Source organism: Asterias amurensis, chromosome 21 (genome assembly GCF_032118995.1).
Source record: "Asterias amurensis chromosome 21, ASM3211899v1".
NCBI classification, from domain to species: domain Eukaryota; kingdom Metazoa; phylum Echinodermata; class Asteroidea; order Forcipulatida; family Asteriidae; genus Asterias; species Asterias amurensis.
Window position 1 is genome coordinate 1,558,922 of NC_092668.1, and position 21,106 is coordinate 1,580,027.

Below are 21,106 nucleotides of genomic sequence, written 5' to 3' on the forward strand. Positions count from 1 at the left end.
AGTTGAAAGCTTCGCTTTAAATATTACTCGTTGAGATGCTGTAGTTTTTGAGAAACGAGTAAAACCAATTCCACAAAAATAATGTTCGTCTCGGAAATGTTACAGCCATAAGGGTACAATGTATTTACGCGCCGACTCTTTGAAACCATTCCTCTGCTCTATGATTTTCACTTTTTTTTCTCTCACTCAAAACTTGACGGCTACTGAAGCTGAAACTAATACAAATAAAAATTATATACACCTTCATTCACAGTAAGTAGGGATTCATGTCATGGCGAAAAACATTATCTACAAAAAGGTATCAAAACCTGCGCCATTGCTGCCAAGGTCAAGAACCTTACAGCCAAACTTTATGGGGAAGTTACTCATCATAATTGCCAGCAATGCAGCTTGCCAAGTCGGGGAGAAACACGGCAGCTTGTAAAGGAGCGTCTTGGCAGGCAAGGTCGTCCTGAAATTAAACTTGTCGACATGCTCAAGGTTCCAGCTCTAAATGATTCAAAGAGCTAGGGTCACACGCACAGGAGAGCCGTGGACAGATGGGTGCGCCAGTTCACAATACATGGTGCGCGCAAACTGATACCCCCGAAATGGTCACACATCCACAAAATAAAACCCAGTCTGAGAGTCATGCAATTGATTGTGTATTATCAGTTAATATCACAAGTTCTTTGTTTCAACCTGTGGGGAGACTTGAAACAATTTTGCGTTAAAAGTTGGTCCTATGGTCCTATGGTCCTATGGTCCTATACGCTTGGAACTACTATGAAAAGTGGCAGCAAGCAGGTTTCTGGATGGGGAGAACCATATTCTTGGGGTGTTACTTTCCGGCGGCGTCAACTCCTCGGGCAGAAATTGGTCTAAAGATTTGAGTCGTCGTAGGACATCCCGCCTACGAGAACAATCATAATACGATTTAAAAAAAATATAAAAAAAATATCAAAGATAGACTATGGTTGGTTGACCATAAATTTATTGGTATTTGTGGTTACTATTGAGTATTTTGTATACAGGGTATATGGCCCAATGTGTGGAAGTCTGACGGCCCAATACAACATAACAACGAACAATAAATGACATGAATGAAAACCAAAAACCACTCTCTGCGAACTCCACAACTCCATCGAGCATCTCGTCTGGTATTTTTTTCCGAGAGTTCATAGCTTTGCTAAAGTGTAACCAGGCAAGCAAGCAATTATCTCCACTGTAACCTGCTTCCCACCTGATGTGTGACGGCAAGTGACATCGATGTGCAGCCTGCCAGATGATATAAGACATGCTCTAATACACTTCGCTAGCTTCAGTTTCAGCTAAGCGTTTACTGAACGGAAACTGCTCTTTATTCCAACATCCCAACTCCGACCCCTCCCTAGCCTTGCTCAAGGCAGTCGCATTATTCGCTCCGAAAAGACGCAGCTGTAAACCCACCCGCCGTATACCCTGTGCATGGTGTGTGCGATCACACCGAATGACCCACCCGTATACACACTGTCACATCGCACGAATACTGTTCACACAAGTCACGCACTCGTACACCACTAACCGCATGCGGAGGCCGTCAGGCCGACAGCCTTGTCGGATCGGTATCTTCCCGTTTTAATGTGTTGTATTGAAAAAATTCCAATAGTGGACGAAATTGGGGGGGCTCGAGGATATGCTAGTATGCAGCTCATGAATATGTATATCGTTCGTCAGACCTATCAGACAACACAGGATGTGAGGCAAATGAATTATTCATTTTGACGTCCAATCACGCACTTCCCTTATCACGACTTTGGACCCTATCATGCGTCCGTGGTGGTGGTGTGTGAGGTAAACATGTCTCGTCTTTCGCGGGCATTATGGTAATGAGCTGACCGTGGGAACTCTTCGCTTATTATAGTAATGAGGTCAGTGGCTTCAACACTATGGCGTGTCAAACGTTGCATTATTCGATAATGTACAAATTTTTGCCTTTTTGTTTGCGGGTCATTTTTGACGTTTTGTTAATGTTTTTCACTTTTTATAAATTATTTTTTTAATCATGTGAAGCTATAAAATTGACATATTATCAATTAACATATCTAAATTATGCTAATATTGCAGAATTCGTTCGAGTAAAACAGATCTTCACCTTCAGATTTGAGCAAAATGCAACATTTTGTCACCTCCCTGTACTGTATGTGTTCTATTATCCGAATACGCGGCTGGCTGGCTATTTCGGAAATACGCTGCTCGAGTCTCGTACCCTGACCATCACTATAAACCCTACGCCAATCTCATTGAACCATAGGAACCATACTATACCGTCAAGAGTATAGTCTGGCCCGATCTAAAACATTACGGATACGGGGATCAAGTGGACAGGAAGTCATACTATATCCCACAATTCCGTTTTCGCACATATATAAGAACGAACATCGCCCACATGTATATTAAATTATCGCATATGTATATCGTCACAAAACATCGCATACAAATGATCGCATATAATAACTACTACAAAATTTTCAAACATATATTAAAAATTATCGCATATATATTGCAAATTATCGCACATATATTGCAAATTATTGCACATATATTACAATTTATCGCACATATATTACAATTTATCGCACATATATTACAATTTATCGCACATATATTACAATTTCGCACATATATTACAATTTATCGCACATATATTACAATTTATCGCACATATATTACAATTTATCGCACATATATTACATTTATTGCATATATATTACATTTATTGCATATATATTACATTTATTGCATACATCAAATGAATATCGCACATATGTGACAATTATCGCATATATTATGAGAAACATCGCACATATATTGTACATTATCGAATAATGCAACGTTTGACACGCCATACAACACAGATCCTACAAGGCTGTCGGCCTGACGGCCTCCGCATGTGGATAGTGTACGGGGGCATCGTGTCGTGCGATGTTACGCACAGTGAATACGGGTGGGTTTTACGCACAGTGAATACGGGTGGGTTTTTATACAGCGGCGGTCTTTTTTTCGGAGTGAATAATTCGACTGCCTTGAGCAAGGCTAACCCCTCCCCCCCCCCCTTGATGATTTACACGCTAGAGGGTTGCTAGGGTATGCCTAGCCTGGGCCCCTGTCTTAATATCCGCAATTCACGAGCATCGACGTGTGATGTCAGATGTTCAGGCTAGGGTTTGCCCGGTTCATACTTCTCTTCTTGCGAATGCCGTATACGAGTTTTGACGTCACGAATTTTGACGCAACGAATAATAGACTGTGCAAGTCTCGCACGTAGCGAAAACGAGAACTTAATTCGAAAAAAAGTATATTTTTGTACAAAACCAAATTGTATTGAAATTGTTATTTGTTTAAAAAATTCTTAAAGATTATTATTTTTAACGTACTTTTTGTATAATTATTATTTTAATTCGTGTACATAATAATTGTTTTGTTTAAATTAACGTAAATATTATACATTTATCGGGACGAGGATCGCTGTTCGACATCGACCTGGATGGTTATTCTAACAAACCCCGTTTGTGAATCACGTCCAATTGGTGCGATCATCACATAGGTTCAGCGATAATGGGAACGTCAATTGGGTAATATTCTTAATTGTTTAGAGTAAACCGGAAACTGCAGGTCAAGTTTTTTTCTTTAGTTTTCTTCGTTAATTTGTTGAATTGATTTTACTTTTCTGTTTTTTAATCACTTATTTTTACATTCCCAAGAACATATTCACTTTTTAGAGTCATAACTTATGTTAAACTAGAAATTATTGACAGAACAAAATCTCCCCAATGTAAAACTCCATTAGGTTGGGACCACAATGGTCCGGAAGTTCAATTTCTCGCGAGACTTGCACAGTCTATTTGCACGGATGTGACGTCAACATTCGTAACTTCGCATTCGCAGCATGTATAAAACGGGCTTTAGGGTTAGCGTTTAGGGTCAGCAGAATACACTGGACATGCCCTGATACACCCAGCTGACCTCAGTTCCAGCCGTCGATTTCACAAAACGCTAAGATTAATTTTATCTCGAGTTAGGACGAGTAACTCGTCCTAACTTGGGATTAATCTTAAGGTTTGCATGCTACAGTGCAGGGCTGGGACTCGTCCTATGTCTTAAGATTAATCCTAAGTTATGAAGAGTTTTGTGAAATCGACGGTGGAATACCCCCCTCTTTAGAAATAAACAACTTAAGAAAAAACCGCATTAGTTTTATAGGAAGTTTATTAGCTCGAATCTAAATTATTTCATTTAGAGTTCAAACAGTAATCAAAAGCGTGTTCTTCCTTGTACACACGTGTCAAATAGTTCAGTATGGTACAAAATCGAATTATATATATAAAAAATACTTGTAAAAAGATTATTAAATCGAAGGCATTATTTAAAGTGTAGTATGTAGTTAAATATACATTTAAGTATGCTTGGCTTCACCCACTTAAGGGGATTAGTTCTGACATTGTTTATAATATTGAATGACACCAGGCACCTTTGGTAATTGTCAAAGGTCAGTTTTCTCACTTGATGTATCTCAACACATGCACAAAATAACAAACCTGGGAAAATTTGAACTCAATTGGTTGTCAAAGTTGCGAGATAATCAGGGAAGAAAAACACCCTTGTCACACGAAGTTCGGTTATATCTCAAAAAACAAATTAAATGAAACTTTTACTGGTGATTTTTTTGGTATATATCTACGATCATATATAGACGATGTGACCTCTGACGTCACACGAAAACCATAACATGATTCGCGCGCATACCGCCGGGCAAAACCTTTGTGTTTTGCCTGCCAGCCAGCTAGAAATTGTATGCAATCTTACCATGACTACGTGTCTTTTTGCCCGGCGAAACATGACGTATACAGTGCTTTTCAACAGAGGGCGGTTTGAATGTATACAGTGGGTTCCAATTATCAAATCTTCATCCATTTGCATCCTGTACTTTGAAAAAACACCATTCTACCAACTTGTAAAAAAATAACAACAATGTTTTTAGTTTTTAAAAAGACAGACAAAAGTAAAAACAGTTTGTCTTGTCAGAGATTTTATTATGTTTAAAAGTATCCTCACTTTTGTGGACTGAAAAAGGATAAAACAATGTAAAACTGATAAGAAAGTAGTTTAAAATATTATAATGAAAAACAGCGTTTGTCATAAATTTGGCACTCTTCACCTGCAGTCTATTTGTTGTAGGTTTCTTTATATCTGAAGAAAAAAGAACAGCAACTTTTTGTCAACCAGGTGGAAGTTAAAAACATTCTGAAGTCAGAAAAGAGTCTGACATTTCTTATCTCTGAATTTGATGAATAAGATGTTTTAAATTAGTTTAATTTAAAAAAAGTTACTGGCCTGACGTTTTTCAACCATAGCAGAGTCTTTCTCGAAAGTCATATTAATTTTAAGATTCCAATTGAAGCCCCTCTTCATATCACATAAGCCATTTTCAAACTCTATCACAATGATTAGTCTTCAAAACAAAAGTGTTAACTGTGAACTTCGATCTCATTTTTGTTTATCTTTCTTCACTTTTCTTCTCTGCCAGAGTCTGCTTGGCGCCGGTAAACGAGGCATAGAGAGCGGCCACTCATACTCATTAGGCACCACGTTATCCACCTTGTCTTCAAAGTAGGAGAACATGGGGAACCAGACCTTGGTCCTCCTGTCGGCTTGTTGGAGGGAGTGGGTGTTGGCGAGGGTGTGGTAGTACAGGAAGAGACGTGAGGTAATGCAGAATGCGATGACCACATCGATGGAGTAATGCTCGTGGGCAGCAAGAACGAAGAAGGCCCCGAAGAGGTTGAGGACCCAGGAGATAGTGTGGAGGTAAGTCATACTTCTTGGCGAATCTATCGGGGAAAAGAGATGAGGTACTAATAATCTGTGATGTTGTGAGGCAATCAAGGAGGTACTAGTACTACAGCAGTTTATTTCTGTCAAGCTTTATAGAGGGTAGTACTGCTGCAGTTTTTGGGGTAGGTAAAGTTTGAGGCAGATTGTTGACTGTATTGTTTATGACTGATTGGCCTGCAAATTTTTTGCTTTTTGCTTTTTGTCATGAACATTTCCTTGACATAGATTTTCAGATTGGGACTAGATCAAAGCATACTCACATTCCGTTATGAAGAAGTTAAACATAGTCAGACATATGGTGTGTCCACTGAACATGTAATCCCCACAGGTATGGACACCTGTTACGCTCATGCCTAGACCAGACATTATCTCTAAGGCCCTCTCCATTTTGATCCAGTAGTTTCCATAAACCTGCATGACAGTGAGAGGAGGGGGGGAGGGGGGTAAAGTTAATATATACACCTCAAAATATAATAAGGGTTCTTACCAATACAAGATGTGTCTTAAGAACTGTACACTCGGTACTTTCCCCCAGACCCTGTGACAGCAGGCATATTACTTAGGTGGGATTCAAACCCACAACCTTTGCGATTCCAGAGCAGTCAGTTTCAATTTGAAATCCCTGTCAATGTGCAAAAGATCATTTAAATTCTGCTCCAGAAACTACTGAACTTTTTCCCTTCATTTGTTTTCCTTTTTTTAGTTGAGGTTTGCCAGGATAGACGTACCTTGCCACTGCACTGCAGATGGCTGCCAGGGACGGACATTGACGTGACGAACATAGTGAGACAACGAAGAAGAAAGCACGAGCCCGTCAGGGCAAAGAATCTCCGCAGTATTATGGACCTGAAATAAAGAAATAGCTTCAATTGTTGTCGAGTTTGTTAGCAGCTCCTAATCTATCAAATATCTATCTAGTGCTTCAAATTTTCTATTAGTTTTACTCAAAGTATATATTTATATTTGTTTATTTTATAGTATCTAATAGTATCTTTTTATTTTATTTTTATACTCTATTCGAGGATTGGATAAGCAGGCTTTTGAGTCATAGTGTACTAGTACGCTTTTGTTTATCCTGGCCGTCTTAGAATGGATTGTTGTCCCTTCCTCTTCCTTCCTCCACATCCCGTACCTGTCCTGTACCCTTTTGTCTAATCCCGCTCCTCTAGTTACCCTGTATTTAAGTTACCTTTTTTGAAGTCTTATTATCCTTTGTTCTACTTGTATGTATATGTTTGTGACACTGGCCGAATAAATAATAATAATAATAACAATAACAACAACAACAACAACAACAACAACAACAACAACAACAACAACAACAACAACAACAACAACAACAACAACAACAACAACAAAAGTCTCTCATTGGGTAGAGTGAAGAACTTCGGACATGTCGTTAAATGTTTGTTGCGGTGGTAGCAGGGTTTGCCTTTAAAACGTATTTAGTACCAATTACCTTTTCATTGCACTAGTCCATCGGAAAATAAATCGCAAATGAACAAGAAACATCACCTCATATTGGGGATTACAGACCTTCATTTTGGTTAAGCATTTGTCGTCCCTCATTGAAACCAACACTACATAACGAAGTAGTCAGGTTCATATTTGCATCATGAAAATAGCAGTCATAATTGCAATAATGGTACACAGGGAACACGATTTACCTGTGTTTATGAAGAACTAAGACGATTACAAACATGGAAGCCAGAGTGATGGCGCAAGTTTCGCAAGCCTCGAATGCCCACTCTATCCTAGGGACGCTGTCCAGAAAGACGTCCGGCAATGGCGGAAACTTGGTCATGTCCGGCACGCGATCGTGAGCGATGGTCATCACGAACGCGGTCAGTAGCGCCACCGAAGACGCATATATGAAACTGAGAAGCGTCTTCCCGTACTCCGGCTGGAACTTTGGCTCAGACGATCGTCTTGACTGCGGGCTGGAATGAGAGCTTTGGTAATCTTCATCGTCACTGAAACTGAAAGCGTTCAGTTGCTGGCTGATGTGACCCAGCTCTAGGCTGGTCTCCTTGCTTAGGTAGTCGGTTAATTTGGATGATCCGTTGCTGAAGTACGTCGACCCCCTCTCTCTTTCTTGCAGGTGATCGATCAGCATCATCAACCTCTTAATATGTGCCAAGACGGGGACGGATATCGGCGGAAGACGGAGGTCCAACTCCTTGAGAAGCAGCAAGACCTCGCCATCAATCTCATTGTGGATGCACAACAGCTCCGAGTACTGGCCCATCCCATTTGCATGCAGGAACTCGGCAACATCGTCTGAGGTCCAATGATGTACACTCTTATTATTGGGCAAGTTGACAACAACGGCTCTCAGTCTTTAGGTATGAAAGATTTGTAAGATAGTATTAAAAAAAGGTTAGTTTACAAGATTATAATTTTTGAAAACAATCCATATCCTGCCACCACTTATCCCACTCATTGTTACAAAAGGTATTTTTTAATTAAGTTCACTTCAGGTTAACTTAGATACTATTTATTTAATAATGAATGAACAATGTAAAGTTTCTGTATCCCGCAACCAGACAATTTTCCTTAAACAATGAACAAATATTTGGGGTAACAAGATAATATTGAAATTGAGGATCCATAAAGACCGTCCATGGGACCTTATACCAACTTAATTTGTTTGATTAAGAAGAATGTCGATGTCATTCTGAAAATTTTAGTTTGTTTTGGAACTTGGCAAAAAGGGCACCACAGCAAAAACACCTCTTCACTCTCTTGTGCGGTGATCACTGGCAGGGGAGAGGGGAGAGGTAGTTGCGATAACGTAGAGGGTACTCCAATGGGATTTGTCATGGGCAAATGATGGGAGTAGGGAGAGGGAACCACGGCAAATGCGGTGGTGGTGAGGGCCATGTGTCGTGGGTCATTTTTAAGCCTGAGCTAGTGAGACTGCACTGCTGAGCTGAGAGACCATATAGCTCCAACTGAGACCATCTGAGACTGAGACTGATGAGGAAAGCAGTTCACTGTTCTGAAGTGTAAAGACATGCCCTTATTGTTTGCCATCAATTGACACAGTGACAGAGTGACCCGCCCTCTCTCTCTCATTCTCAACCTCAATGCATGGATTGAGAGGGCCGGGGCCCGCCGAGGTCACTCTGTCACTGGTCACTCTGTCAATTGATGGCAAACAATAAAGGGCATGTCTTTATACTTCAGAACAGTGAACTGCTTTTCCCCTCTCAAAATATATATATAATAACCAAATGAAAGATTATACCTCTTTTTAGATTGTCGTGTGGCCTTCATCTTTCAATCATCTCTTTGCATTTAAGCCCAGTCAGCTGACAGGGGAGGAGTCCTTGCGAAATCACAACAAACGGTACTCTTCGACGAAATTATAGTTTAACTGTTACGTGTTATTCGTGGAGTCAGGGAGTACGACATGACGAAGCTCTCAAACTACAGAGGGCGCACTCAGCCATTTTCGCCTTTTCGAAACCACGGTTTCGGCTTTCGATTCTGATGTCAAAACACTCGCGATGCCAAGCTTGCCTGAGCCGATACTGGAGCCGAAGCCGTGGTTTCGAAAAGGGCCATATGGAATTCGGGCTCCCTCCCTCTTTATTTCCTTTCTCTCTTAATTTGTAGGAAGGCACCCATACTAAACTCCACAGCGGTTCGGCCCATCGGAGAATACCCGAGCGAGAATGACCTTATGACGTCATTTTGCATTTATGCTTGCATCTTTTAGACATGCAACCAAGTCCTAGTGGTTAGTAGTCTTGGTTCCAAGACCATTGGTGTTGCGCGGTCACACACAACCAACGTTCCGATTATGCACGGCAAAAACTGTCCACGCTTGTAATGAACGAACGCTAGCGGGCGCTCTGTTGTGAGCACAGGACATAGACCTTATCGCAAATACCAATGCGCAAGCGTAGACTGTTGAGTGAGGTGCATTGTGGGATAGATATGAATCAAATTTTGCTACCAGCTAGACCACAATGCATCTAATTCCAAGCTTTACGCGCGCGCCCCAGTATTTGCGAAAAGGTCTATGGTGAGATCCGTAAATCAGAGAAACAGAGCGCCCGCTAGCGTTCGTTCATTACAAGCGTGGACAGTTTTTGCCGTGCATAATCGGAACGTTGGTTGTGTGTGACCGCGCAACACCAATGGTCTTGGAACCAAGACTAAGTGGTTAGTCCACTCTTATGTAACAACTCCCCAAACCTGCTGCTACAAATGTACTTGAATAAAGAGGTCTGAAGCAGTGCTTGCATCTTTTAAAAATGTAAATAATAAACAACCAGGTCCCAGTGGTTAGTCCACTCTTATATGTAACAACTCCCCAAACCTGCTGCTACAAATGTACTTCTTGAATAAAGAGGTCTGAAGCAGTGCTTGCATCTTTTAAACATGAAAATATAAACAACCAGGTCCCAGCTGTGGTTAGTCCACTCTTATGTAACAACTCCCCAAACCTGCTGCTACAAATGTACTTGAATAAAGAGGTCTGAAGCAGTGCTTGTATCTTTTAAACATGAAAATATAAACAACCAGCCGTCCCAGTGGTTAGTCCACTCTTATGTAACAACTCCCCAAACCTGCTGCGTGGGGGATCGTCGCGAACCGTGCCGGAATGTTCCGAGAGCACACGAAAAGTTCCGAACCGCTGTAGAGGTTAGTTTTTAGTGCCTTCCTAATGGAGCCCCACTTGTGTGGCCAAGGCTAGGGATTCCCTAGCCTTGGCCATGGCCACACAAGTTGGTCTATCCCTTTTGGAGGGGCGTTATATTAATTTATATATGGACTTTGGGCTTTCTTTCCTCTTTTGAAATAATCCTTTTGGAGAGGGCATATAAATAGCTTTTTAAAAAGTATTTCAATGTTAGATATCAGTTCGGTAGAGGGCGCCCTTCCTGTTCACTGTTAAAATTTTGAGGCATACAACACGACGTATGAAGCTAAACCACGGATGTTGTGATTAAAATACGCATGCGCAAGTTGTGATTAGTCTCTTGCAGTCGTAATGTTGTGTTTATTTTTGAGCCAATACTATTTTCTGTATTAAACCATCTAAAGTTCAACCCCGTCATATTTTGTAACGTAACTGCTTTGGGTAAACTGTCTACTGACACCTTTTAATGGTTGGATCATGAATGGAGGTTTTCTTACCCTGTGTTCGCACTATTTCCCAAATAAACAGTGTGATTTGCATATTCATGAATATGCATTTAGGCATAAGTTCAACCCAGTGTTTTGCATCTCAGTTTGTTAACACGGGAGGGCGCCAAAAAGCTCTAAAAGGTGCTCATAGATTCATAGCCGCAACCAATGCTTGTGCTAATTAATATTCAAAAGTTATTTTAAAAACTTTTTTAAGTATCTGAACCTCTTGAAAACCAATCAAATATATTTTTGTACAACTAATAAAACATCTGATTTCTTTTCAATTTTTGGCAGGTCAGCTTTTCGGAATTTTTGCTAATTAGGCCATACCCCGGAAAAAAAAACACAGACAAATAATGTGTTTTTTCCTAAACCGCTGCAAGTATGATCACTTTTTCACTTCCCAAGCCAAATAGGACCAACCTCAAAGCCTAAATTTATCACATCTCCTCAAAAGCTGAAGCACATAGCACCCAGGTTGTGATAAATTGTTATAGCATGGAATGATAACCCTGTTTTGCGCATGACTTTTGGCCTATAGTGGCACCCTGACAACTAATGGGGCTTATTCGTCTCTCGTCACCTCTTGGCTATTGTAAAAATATATTCCATCAAAGATAATTGAGCTAAAACAGAACACGAACAAGCATAAACAATAATATAAATTCCCCCTTTTTAAAAACCTTTTTCTTTTCAGAAGAAAGCAACAATAATAAGCCCAAATACTGTGAACAGAAACCGAGACACAAAGTCATTTATTAATATTTGGTCCGTTCCGGCCACGCCCTTCTAATTGTGTTCTTTTTAGATCATGATAGTTGTATTAGGGGGGCTATAGTTCAAATGAAATGTAAGTCATTATTGTGACTTTTACTTGAATATTTATAAGATGTAGGCTTTGGAAGTAATTATTGTTACGTTGAATTACAGTTTCTTTCTTTCCTGATAATTAAAAACCGTTTGTACAGTGTTTAACCTTTAGCAAAGTGTTGTCATGTCAAGCAATAACTCAATTGCGACTTTAAGCAGGGCTTCGGTGTAATAGATGAAAGGAAATAGATAGGGCTTACCTGTTTTAAATAATATAAATCAACTCAACTTTTAAATCACCACACTGGATAATGTTTTAAAAGCATTTTCAACTCGATGCGCTTTTCAGTTAGAAGAGTCGTCTTAGGTAAATGTATACAAATTAAAAATGACACGGCATGAATTAAACTTTACTTTACTGGCTAACTTAAATCCATAAATAAATTGAGTTTATATCAATATTGGTTTGAAAGTTTGTGAGTTGTGGAAACTTTTGAAAAGTTGTCACTGAAGCAATTTCATTGAAACCACGCAACTATTTACCGTGACATTGACATTCTTACCGACCCATAATAATCTCGACAGTAAGGAATGTTTCGTGTATGTTGAATATCTTCAATCTATCTTAAGTTTCTGTTGTATTTGTTGGTATAATTCACTCTCACAGGCAAATTGTAAGAAACTCCAGCGCATCCCCAAAAAGGCCAGCAGGATTATTGGAGCAGACACTATAAGAGCATGCAAGAAATCATGGAAGATTACATTATGACTCAGTTTAATAAGTTTTAACCATCAATTTTTCAGAACCACTCAGGCAGGGTCCGACCACTATGTTCTTTAATAATTTTGATCAAGATTTTTATCACAACCATGGATGAAGGAAAATACAATATTTCCTGCCTCCATGTTACATTTATGCGGAGTTCCTTTGCCCTTCGAAATATCAGTCAACTTAATGAGTGCTGTATAAAACAAACAAAGTACACTGAACATGGAGATCCATTGGTTGACAATTTGCATCGAAAAATTTCATTGAAAACTTTGATTGGACAAAATGTCTCCCTTCCTCCACCGTTGACAATAACCTTTGCCTCAAAAACTTAACTCTAGAATGTGAATGAAATGAAGATTCACACACGAAGTTGAAAATAAATCAGAGGAAGCTAATATTGCATTTGGTGCGTCTATTCGCACAATCTTTACTTCTTTAATGATAGGCAAATACCGTATTATTCCATTGTTGTTTATAAAAAACATTGTTAATTTGCAGTTGGAAATACGTTGTACAAAAGGTTAAAATGATGCAAAGAAACAATCCCTCTTCAAAGTTGTGGTTGAAGCCATTTTAGCTATTATTTCTGTAATGTTGAAATTTGATTATAACGAGGATTATAAAACCATACTATATTGCTGACATATCTTTGATGATGAGTTGTTTTATTTGTTAAAAGAAGTTTAAAAAAAGTGAAAGTGGTACCAATCTCCCTAGACGCATTTTTTCCACCAAAGGTTATTTCAACAATTCAAAGTACATACATACATCATAAAAGTATGGAACTTTAATCTAAACATGAGAAGAAAATGTATGCATTTGTACAATTCGTTTTTACAACAATACATAGCAGTACAACATTGTCCATGTCCAACTTGTATAATCTAGAAGAAATTGCACATTATTTTAATATATAAAGGTTCATGTAAATGATACTACAGAAACTGCTTTAAAAACAACCAAGCTTCTTTAACTGTTCCCTTTTTCCACAAATAGAAACGATAATACCACACAAAATTGTCTTGAGCCATTAATGAAAGCTGAACTTTGATGCGTTGGAAGGATGAAATCATCTGCTCTGCAACTTGGCCTTCTATCTTGAACACCCATCTGTTTGTATCCAATGGAACAGGCCAATGAAAGAATACAAAAAGGAAATACATACTTAGTTGAAATTAATAAAATCATGTAGAAATTATTAGATGAGTGGCTGTGGCAAATATTTGTTTTGTTTCAAGGCAGGGTAACACACAAGTACATGTCAGAAGACTACACATTCATTTCTCATGTGTTTATTTTGAATAAAGACAAAAAACACTGTTAGAAAATTATTGTTGGTATGCCAAAGCTTTCCTTCGGCTTACATTGTCTGTAAACTTGCCTCAAAGTTTATAGTTGTAATTCTCTTTTTAAGCTATTTTATGATACAAACCTACTTTTTTATGAATGTATGTATTCAGGTTTTTAATTGAATTGTGTAGTTCCCATTGCATTGTGTATGGTTGTGTAGTTTCCCATTGACTTGTGTATGGTTGTGTAGTTTCCCATTCACTTGTGTATGGTTGTGTAGTTTCCCGTTGACTTGTGTATGGTTGTGTAGTTTCCCGTTGACTTGTGTATGGTTGTGTAGTTTCCCATTGACTTGTGTATGGTTGTGAAGTGTCCCCTTGACTTGTGTATGGTTGTGTAGTTTCCCATTGACTTGTGTATGGTTGTGTAGTTTCCCGTTGACTTGTATATGGTTGTGTAGTTTCCCGTTGACTTGTGTATGGTTGTGTAGTTTCCCATTGACTTGTGTATGGTTGTGTAGTTTCCCATGCATTGTGTATGGTTGTGTAGTTTCCTATTGACTTGTGTATGGTTGTGTAGTTTCCCATTGACATGTGTATGGTTGTGAAGTGTCCCATTGACTTGTGTATGGTTGTGTAGTTTCCCATTGACTTGTGTATAGTTGTGTAGTTTCCCATTGACTTGTGTATGGTTGTGTAGTTTCCCATTGCATTGTGTATGGTTGTGTAATTTCCCATTGACTTGTGTATGGTTGTGAAGTGTCCCATTGACTTGTGTATGGTTGTGTAGTTTTCCGTTGACTTGTGTATGGTTGTGTAGTTTCCCATTGACTTGTGTATGGTTGTGTAGTTTCCCATTGACTTGTGTATGGTTGTGTAGTTTCCCATTGACTTGTGTATGGTTGTGTAGTTTCCCATTGACATGTGTATGGTTGTGAAGTGTCCCATTGACTTGTATATGGTTGTGTAGTTTCCCATTGCATTGTGTATGGTTGTGTAGTTTCCCATTGACTTGTGTATGGTTGTGTAGTTTCCCATTGCATTGTGTATGGTTGTGAAGTTTCCCATTGACTTGTGTATGGTTGTGTAGTTTCCCGTTGACTTGTGTATGGTTGTGTAGTTTCCCATTGACTAGTGTATGGTTGTGTAGTTTCCCATTGACTTGTGTATGGTTGTGTAGTTTCCCATTGACTTGTGTATGGTTGTGTAGTTTCCCATTGACTTGTGTATGGTTGTGTAGTTTCCCATTGACTTGTGTATGGTTGTGTAGTTTCCCATTGACTCGTGTATGGTTGTGTAGTTTCCCATTGACTTGTGTATGGTTGTGTAGTTTCCAATTGACTTGTGTATGGTTGTGTAGTTTCCCATTGACTTGTGTATGGTTGTGTAGCTTCCCATTGACTTGTGTATGGTTGTGTAGTTTCCCATTGACTTGTGTATTGTTGTGTAGTTTCCCATTGACTTGTGTATGGTTGTGAAGTGTCCCATTGACTTGTGTATGGTTGTGTAGTTTCCCATTGACTCGTGTATGGTTGTGTAGTTTCCCATTGACTCGTGTATGGTTGTGTAGTTTCCCATTGACTTGTGTATGGTTGTGTAGTTTCCCATTGCATTGTGTATGGTTGTGTAGTTTCCCATTGACTTGTGTATGGTTGTGTAGTTTCCCATTGACTTGTGTGTGGTTGTGAAGTGTCCCATTGACTTGTGTATGGTTGTGTAGTTTCCCATTGACTCGTGTATGGTTGTGTAGTTTCCCATTGACTTGTGTATGGTTGTGTAGTTTCCCATTGCATTGTGTATGGTTGTGTAGTTTCCCTTTGACTTGTGTATGGTTGTGTAGTTTCCCATTGACTTGTGTATGGTTGTGAAGTGTCCCATTGACTTGTGTATGGTTGTGTAGTTTCCCATTGACTTGTGTATGGTTGTGTAGTTTCCCATTGACTTGTGTATGGTTGTATAGCTTCCCATTGACTTGTGTATGGTTGTGTAGTTTCCCATTGACTTGTGTATGGTTGTGTAGTTTCCCATTGACTTGTGTATGGTTGTAAAGTTTCCCATTGACTTGTGTATGGTTGTGTAGTTTCCCATTGACTTTTGTATGGTTGTGTAGTTTCCCATTGACTTGTGTATGGTTGTGTAGTTTCCCATTGCATTGTGTATGGTTGTGTAGTTTCCCATTGACTTGTGTATGGTTGTGTAGTTTCCCATTGACTAATTGTGTATGGTTGTGTAGTTTCCCATTGACTTGTGTATGGTTGTGTAGCTTCCCATTGACTTGTGTATGGTTGTGTAGTTTCCCATTGACTTGTGTATGGTTGTGTAGTTTCCCATTGACTTGTGTATGGTTGTGTAGTTTCCCATTGACTTGTGTATGGTTGTGTAGTTTCCTATTGACTTGTGTATGGTTGTGTAGTTTCCCTTTGACTTGTGTATGGTTGTGTAGTTTCCCATTGACTTGTGTATGGTTGTGTAGTTTCCCATTGACATGTGTATGGTTGTGAAGTGTCCCATTGACTTGTGTATGGTTGTGTAGTTTCCCATTGACTTGTGTATGGTTGTGTAGTTTCCCATTGACTTGTGTATGGTTGTGTAGTTTCCCATTGCATTGTGTATGGTTGTGTAGTTTCCCATTGACTTGTGTATGGTTGTGTAGTTTCCCATTGACTTGTGTATGGTTGTGTAGTTTCCCATTGACTTGTGTATGGTTGTGTAGTTTCCCATTGACTTGTGTATGGTTGTGTAGTTTCCCATTGACTTGTGTATGGTTGTGTAGTTTCCCATTGACTTGTGTATGGTTGTGTAGTTTCCCATTGACTTGTGTATGGTTGTGTAGTTTCCCATTGACTTGTGTATGGTTGTGTAGTTTCCCATTGACTTGTGTATGGTTGTGTAGTTTCCCATTGACTTGTGTATGGTTGTGTAGTTTCCCGTTGACTTGTGTATGGTTGTGTAGTTTCCCGTTGACTTGTGTATGGTTGTGTAGTTTCCCATTGACTTGTGTATGGTTGTGTAGTTTCCCATTGACATGTGTATGGTTGTGTAGTTTCCCATTGAGTTGCGTACGGTTGTGTAGTTAATTTGAGTTGGAAACTTACCATAATTTTATAATAATAACATACCTCGATAATTTGCTGACTGAGTGAAACTAAACTGATGCCAATGCATTATGTTGGTGATGTTTTTAGCAATCGTCTCCCCCCCCCTCCCTCTGCTATTTACGTCCGCAGCCGCCTTGAAGAGAAAACGCCACTGGTCGTCGAAATAAATTAGTATAGGTAACAAATATTCATGATTCTCATCTTGACTGATGAAGAGGATACGACACGGACAAGAGACTAAGCACGCACTGGTTCCAACAGCACATGCATTGTTCATAAACCAAATGATAAACAGGGAACCAGCGGCAGTTACCATAGAACGTGCATGGTTGTAGTTCGTGGTTTTACATGGATTTGTTGTGTGTGCATTGTTGCATGCACGACCCGTTTCCTGCTGGTAAAGTAAACTTTTTCCAACCATCATGATCCTCCAAAACACGTTCTTAGAAGTGTTAGCAATTGTATGTCTACATCTTTCTTTCACAAAGCAACTGAAAGCAGCTAGTAACAACCATGCTGCAAATGACAAACGTTTCGGGGAGTATATGAATGATTTTGCGACCATTGCCGACAATATTGCATTGGGTTTGAAAACGGCTTCCAAAGCCGCCAAAATCGTAAGTGGACAGAATGACATCGGAGGGGAGGTGGACGAATGCATCTTTACTTGTAAAAATGGTGAGTATTTACGGATTTGAAATACCGGTAAACTTTCTGTATCCTGCCACCACATTTTCACTCATTTTTACCGAGAGAAATATATCATCTGATTCTGAGTTAAACAAGATAAAACTTTAAACATCTCGAGAAACCACCCCCCCCCCAAAAAAAAAAAAAAAAAAAACCAAGGTCGCCAGACTTGTCCTGCCTCGATCGAGTTGAACAGGCCGACACTAAAATCACTGGCCTCGGACTTGTGTGGTTGTACAGTGTACAATTTGAGCCCTTGGTCGGCCAACTTAGGCCTTGCTTATTAATTAGTTGTAATGTCTTGTCAGAGGACTCGGCTGAGCCTAGCCTGACATGTTATTGTTATAACTTAAGCGAGGCCTATGTATGTTTGTTATGTCATAGCTATAAATAAGTGAAGCTAGACCGTAAAAAAAACTTACTTTTTTGTACAGGTGGGACAGCAATGAAGAGACCTGGGTACAGTCCTGAAGTTAATGGCTGTGGTGCTTACGGAATACAGGTAAAATTTCTATCCCCCCCCCCAGGCACCATGTGAGGAAATACCCTTTCACTTTGAGGAAATTGTAAGTTTGTACTTCAAGGGCTCCAAGGCAATCACCAGGGGGCGTCAAGGCAATCGCCCTCGTTGCCTCTGTGAAGTTTCATGCAGGCTTGTTCTCTTTTTTAACGTGTAAACATAGGTACCTGTGAGGACTGAGACAGTTTCAAGATGAATTCTCCCCCAGAGATACATGTATCTTAAGTTGCTTGGGGTTGACAAGGTTACACAAAGATGATGTGTTCTTATTATTGTTGTTATTGTTCCCACCCACCCTACAGTTTGATCTGTCTTCATTGCCCGGCGTGGAAAAATGCTGCAATAAGCACGACCGGTGTTATGGACAGTGTGGCATGCCTAAGCTGACGTGTGAGGATCAATTTGCCAAGTGCCTTGATGGGGTGTGTGATGTCATGAAAGGAGTAATGAATTTCAACAGTGAAGAGCTTGAAGGTAAATTACTAGACTAAAGATCAGACTTGGGCCTTGAATTTTCTTTGCATGCATTACACAACACACAGGACAAACGGCTTTACGTCCCATCCAAAGGACGAAGCAATGGTGAAGTGTCTTGCACAAGGAATAATGACACAAGTGACTGGGACTTGAACCCACACTCTGCTGGACAGAAACACAAGAGTTTGAAGTCTGTGCTCTTTAACCGCTCGGCTCGACACTTCCACTTAATTTTATTTTATACTTGTTTACTTTCTCTAAGGTTGTCAGATGACTGTTCAGATGATGGTGATGGCCGTCTTGGAGCTGGGGTGCCAAACATACATAGACACACAAAAGGAAGCGTGCATTTGTCAAATAGACAACAGAACGGACAGGATGAAGTCAAAGAGGGAACTCTGACCTGTCACATGATATTGTAAATCTAGCGCCGAGAAAGCAGCAAGGGACCAGGGCCCAATTTCATAAAGCCAGTAAGCACAAAAATCTGCTAAGCCAAGGGAAAGCCTCGTGAGGAAAACAGGTTACCAGCCAACATTCCATAAAGTTAACACTGTTGCGACTAGTGCCCCACTAATTTTTTGCTTAGCAAGGACATTTTGTCCAGCAGTATCTTCTGCTAAATAGCTTTATGAAATTGAGCGTGGGGTTGGATTTCACAAAAAGTTAAGACATAGTCTTATCTCAATTTAGGACAATCAGGTACTTGTTATAGCTGAGGACTAGCCTTCAGTTTGTTATAAAAGGTTGCCCTAAGTTAGGACTATCTCTATGAAATTATACCCCTGGGTCTAGTTTAAAAAACTGTTATGCAGAAAATACTGCTCAGCAAATTTATTTGCTTAGCAAAAAATGAGTGGGGCACCAGTTGAACAATGTAAACTTTATGAAATTGTGGCTGGTAACCAGTTTCGGTTTAGCCAGAACTTTCTGTGCTTAGCAAGTTGTTATGCTTACAGACTTCATGAAATTTGGGCACAGATTGTTGGCAATGCGCCTATGGTTTGTTGTCAGCACATAATAATAGTAATAACAAATTTTTATATAGTGCTTTATTACAGGCATCTAAAAAGTGCCGAGAGAAGCTTTTTTCTATATTTTAAAAGTAGGTTTGTGCTGCCTTTTTTGAAACGTACTATGTTGGGTTAATTTTAAGCTTAAATGTTTGCTTACCTTTAGAAGTAAATTATATAATTTGATTTCATCTGCCATTGAAAATTGACATACCACTTTTGTACACAAAGGATACTAACAACCTGCAACTTAGCCTCTAACAGTACTATATATTTTACTTTACTTTTCTTTAGAATTTAAAGAAAGCTTTTCTGGAACTTTTAATATTTTTATTTTGTGTTTATTAGTTTGAATTAGAAAACTTTTGGAAATATTTGAAGTATATAAGTTTGCTTTTCTATAAAAGTGTAGACAAGTGTGACAGTCATGCCGCCTCCTGAAATCCAACTGTTCGTAAACAAAGTTTCTTTTTGTTGACAATTCCGAAGCATCAGCCATAATAATAATGTGATGGGATGTCTTAACTCTTAACTAGTCAGGTTGACAAATATTTATTTTGTATGAGCCTAAATTAAATCTGAAAGCTTTTATTTTCATCTATTTGATGAAAACAACACTCATTTTGGAGTTTTGGCGTAGTTTGGGCACATTGTGTGCCATCTCATTGGGACTAATTGCATGATTTTATGAAATCCCGAATTTGTAATAAATAGTTTGTAAAGATTATATTTTTGTTTGGTGTTAAAATATATTTTTAAAGGTAAACTTAACATGGTTTTATTTTTGAAGAAAATAAAAGAAACATTTTAATGCTAAAACAACAGTTGAACTCTCCATTAAAATTATGTTTTTTCTTTCAATTGTTTCAAACAAATTCACTTTGAAAATAGTCCAGGAGAAAAAAGCATTCGCCAGGCAGTATGTATGTTATGCAAATTAAACAATGAATATTCATAATATTTTGCAAGAAGTTGTCTTGGTTGTCTCGTGAGAGAAACAAGTATTTTCCTCCATGGTTGGATGCAAGTTTACAAAACGCAAGTGCAGTTCAGAATAGGACATTAACAAGAGGGGTCTAATCACTGTAAGAAACAGTACAACGGAAGGGCCGGAAGGGTGTGTTTTTTAAATTTAGTTGCTGCCGACTGCAATTGTTTTACATTGCCCTCATTTGCCACTAGGGTAAAATATAAGAGGTTGAACATTTGTTGTTCATTTTGTTCTCCCTATCAATTTTACTTTTCATCCTTGTGGGTTTTTCTTAGTTTTTTGTTTCACTTGATCCTGACCAATAAAGGCCAATAAATGAATCATGGAGGAATTGTGACAACGACTCTCTACGTGCTACTATTTTGTTGTAATTAATTATTATGCAATCGCCCCCATTCATCCACTAGCCTAGCGCACCGATTGCACCCCGCCCCATCTCCCCATCTCC

At 39.2% G+C, this 21,106-nt stretch overlaps 2 protein-coding genes across 2 annotated transcripts; one reads left to right on the plus strand and one right to left on the minus strand.

The window, feature by feature from the left end:
* Window positions 1–4,211: 4,211 nt before the first annotated feature.
* LOC139953295 (sphingomyelin synthase-related protein 1-like) lies at window positions 4,212–9,277 on the minus strand. Its single transcript, XM_071952776.1, has 5 exons — window positions 9,104–9,277; window positions 7,521–8,192; window positions 6,582–6,699; window positions 6,114–6,264; window positions 4,212–5,849 (listed from the first exon to the last, which is right to left on the minus strand). Exons 1-5 carry the CDS (start codon window positions 9,130–9,132, stop codon window positions 5,506–5,508), a joined length of 1,314 nt encoding a protein of 437 aa, XP_071808877.1. The 5' UTR covers window positions 9,133–9,277; the 3' UTR covers window positions 4,212–5,505.
* Window positions 9,278–17,303: 8,026 nt separating this feature from the next.
* On the plus strand, window positions 17,304–20,957 carry LOC139953006 (group XIIA secretory phospholipase A2-like). The gene is made up of 4 exons (XM_071952391.1): window positions 17,304–17,645; window positions 18,092–18,159; window positions 18,480–18,651; window positions 18,917–20,957. The coding sequence occupies exons 1-4, from the start codon at window positions 17,390–17,392 to the stop codon at window positions 19,054–19,056; spliced, it is 636 nt and encodes a 211-aa protein (XP_071808492.1). The 5' UTR covers window positions 17,304–17,389; the 3' UTR covers window positions 19,057–20,957.
* Window positions 20,958–21,106: the final 149 nt, after the last annotated feature.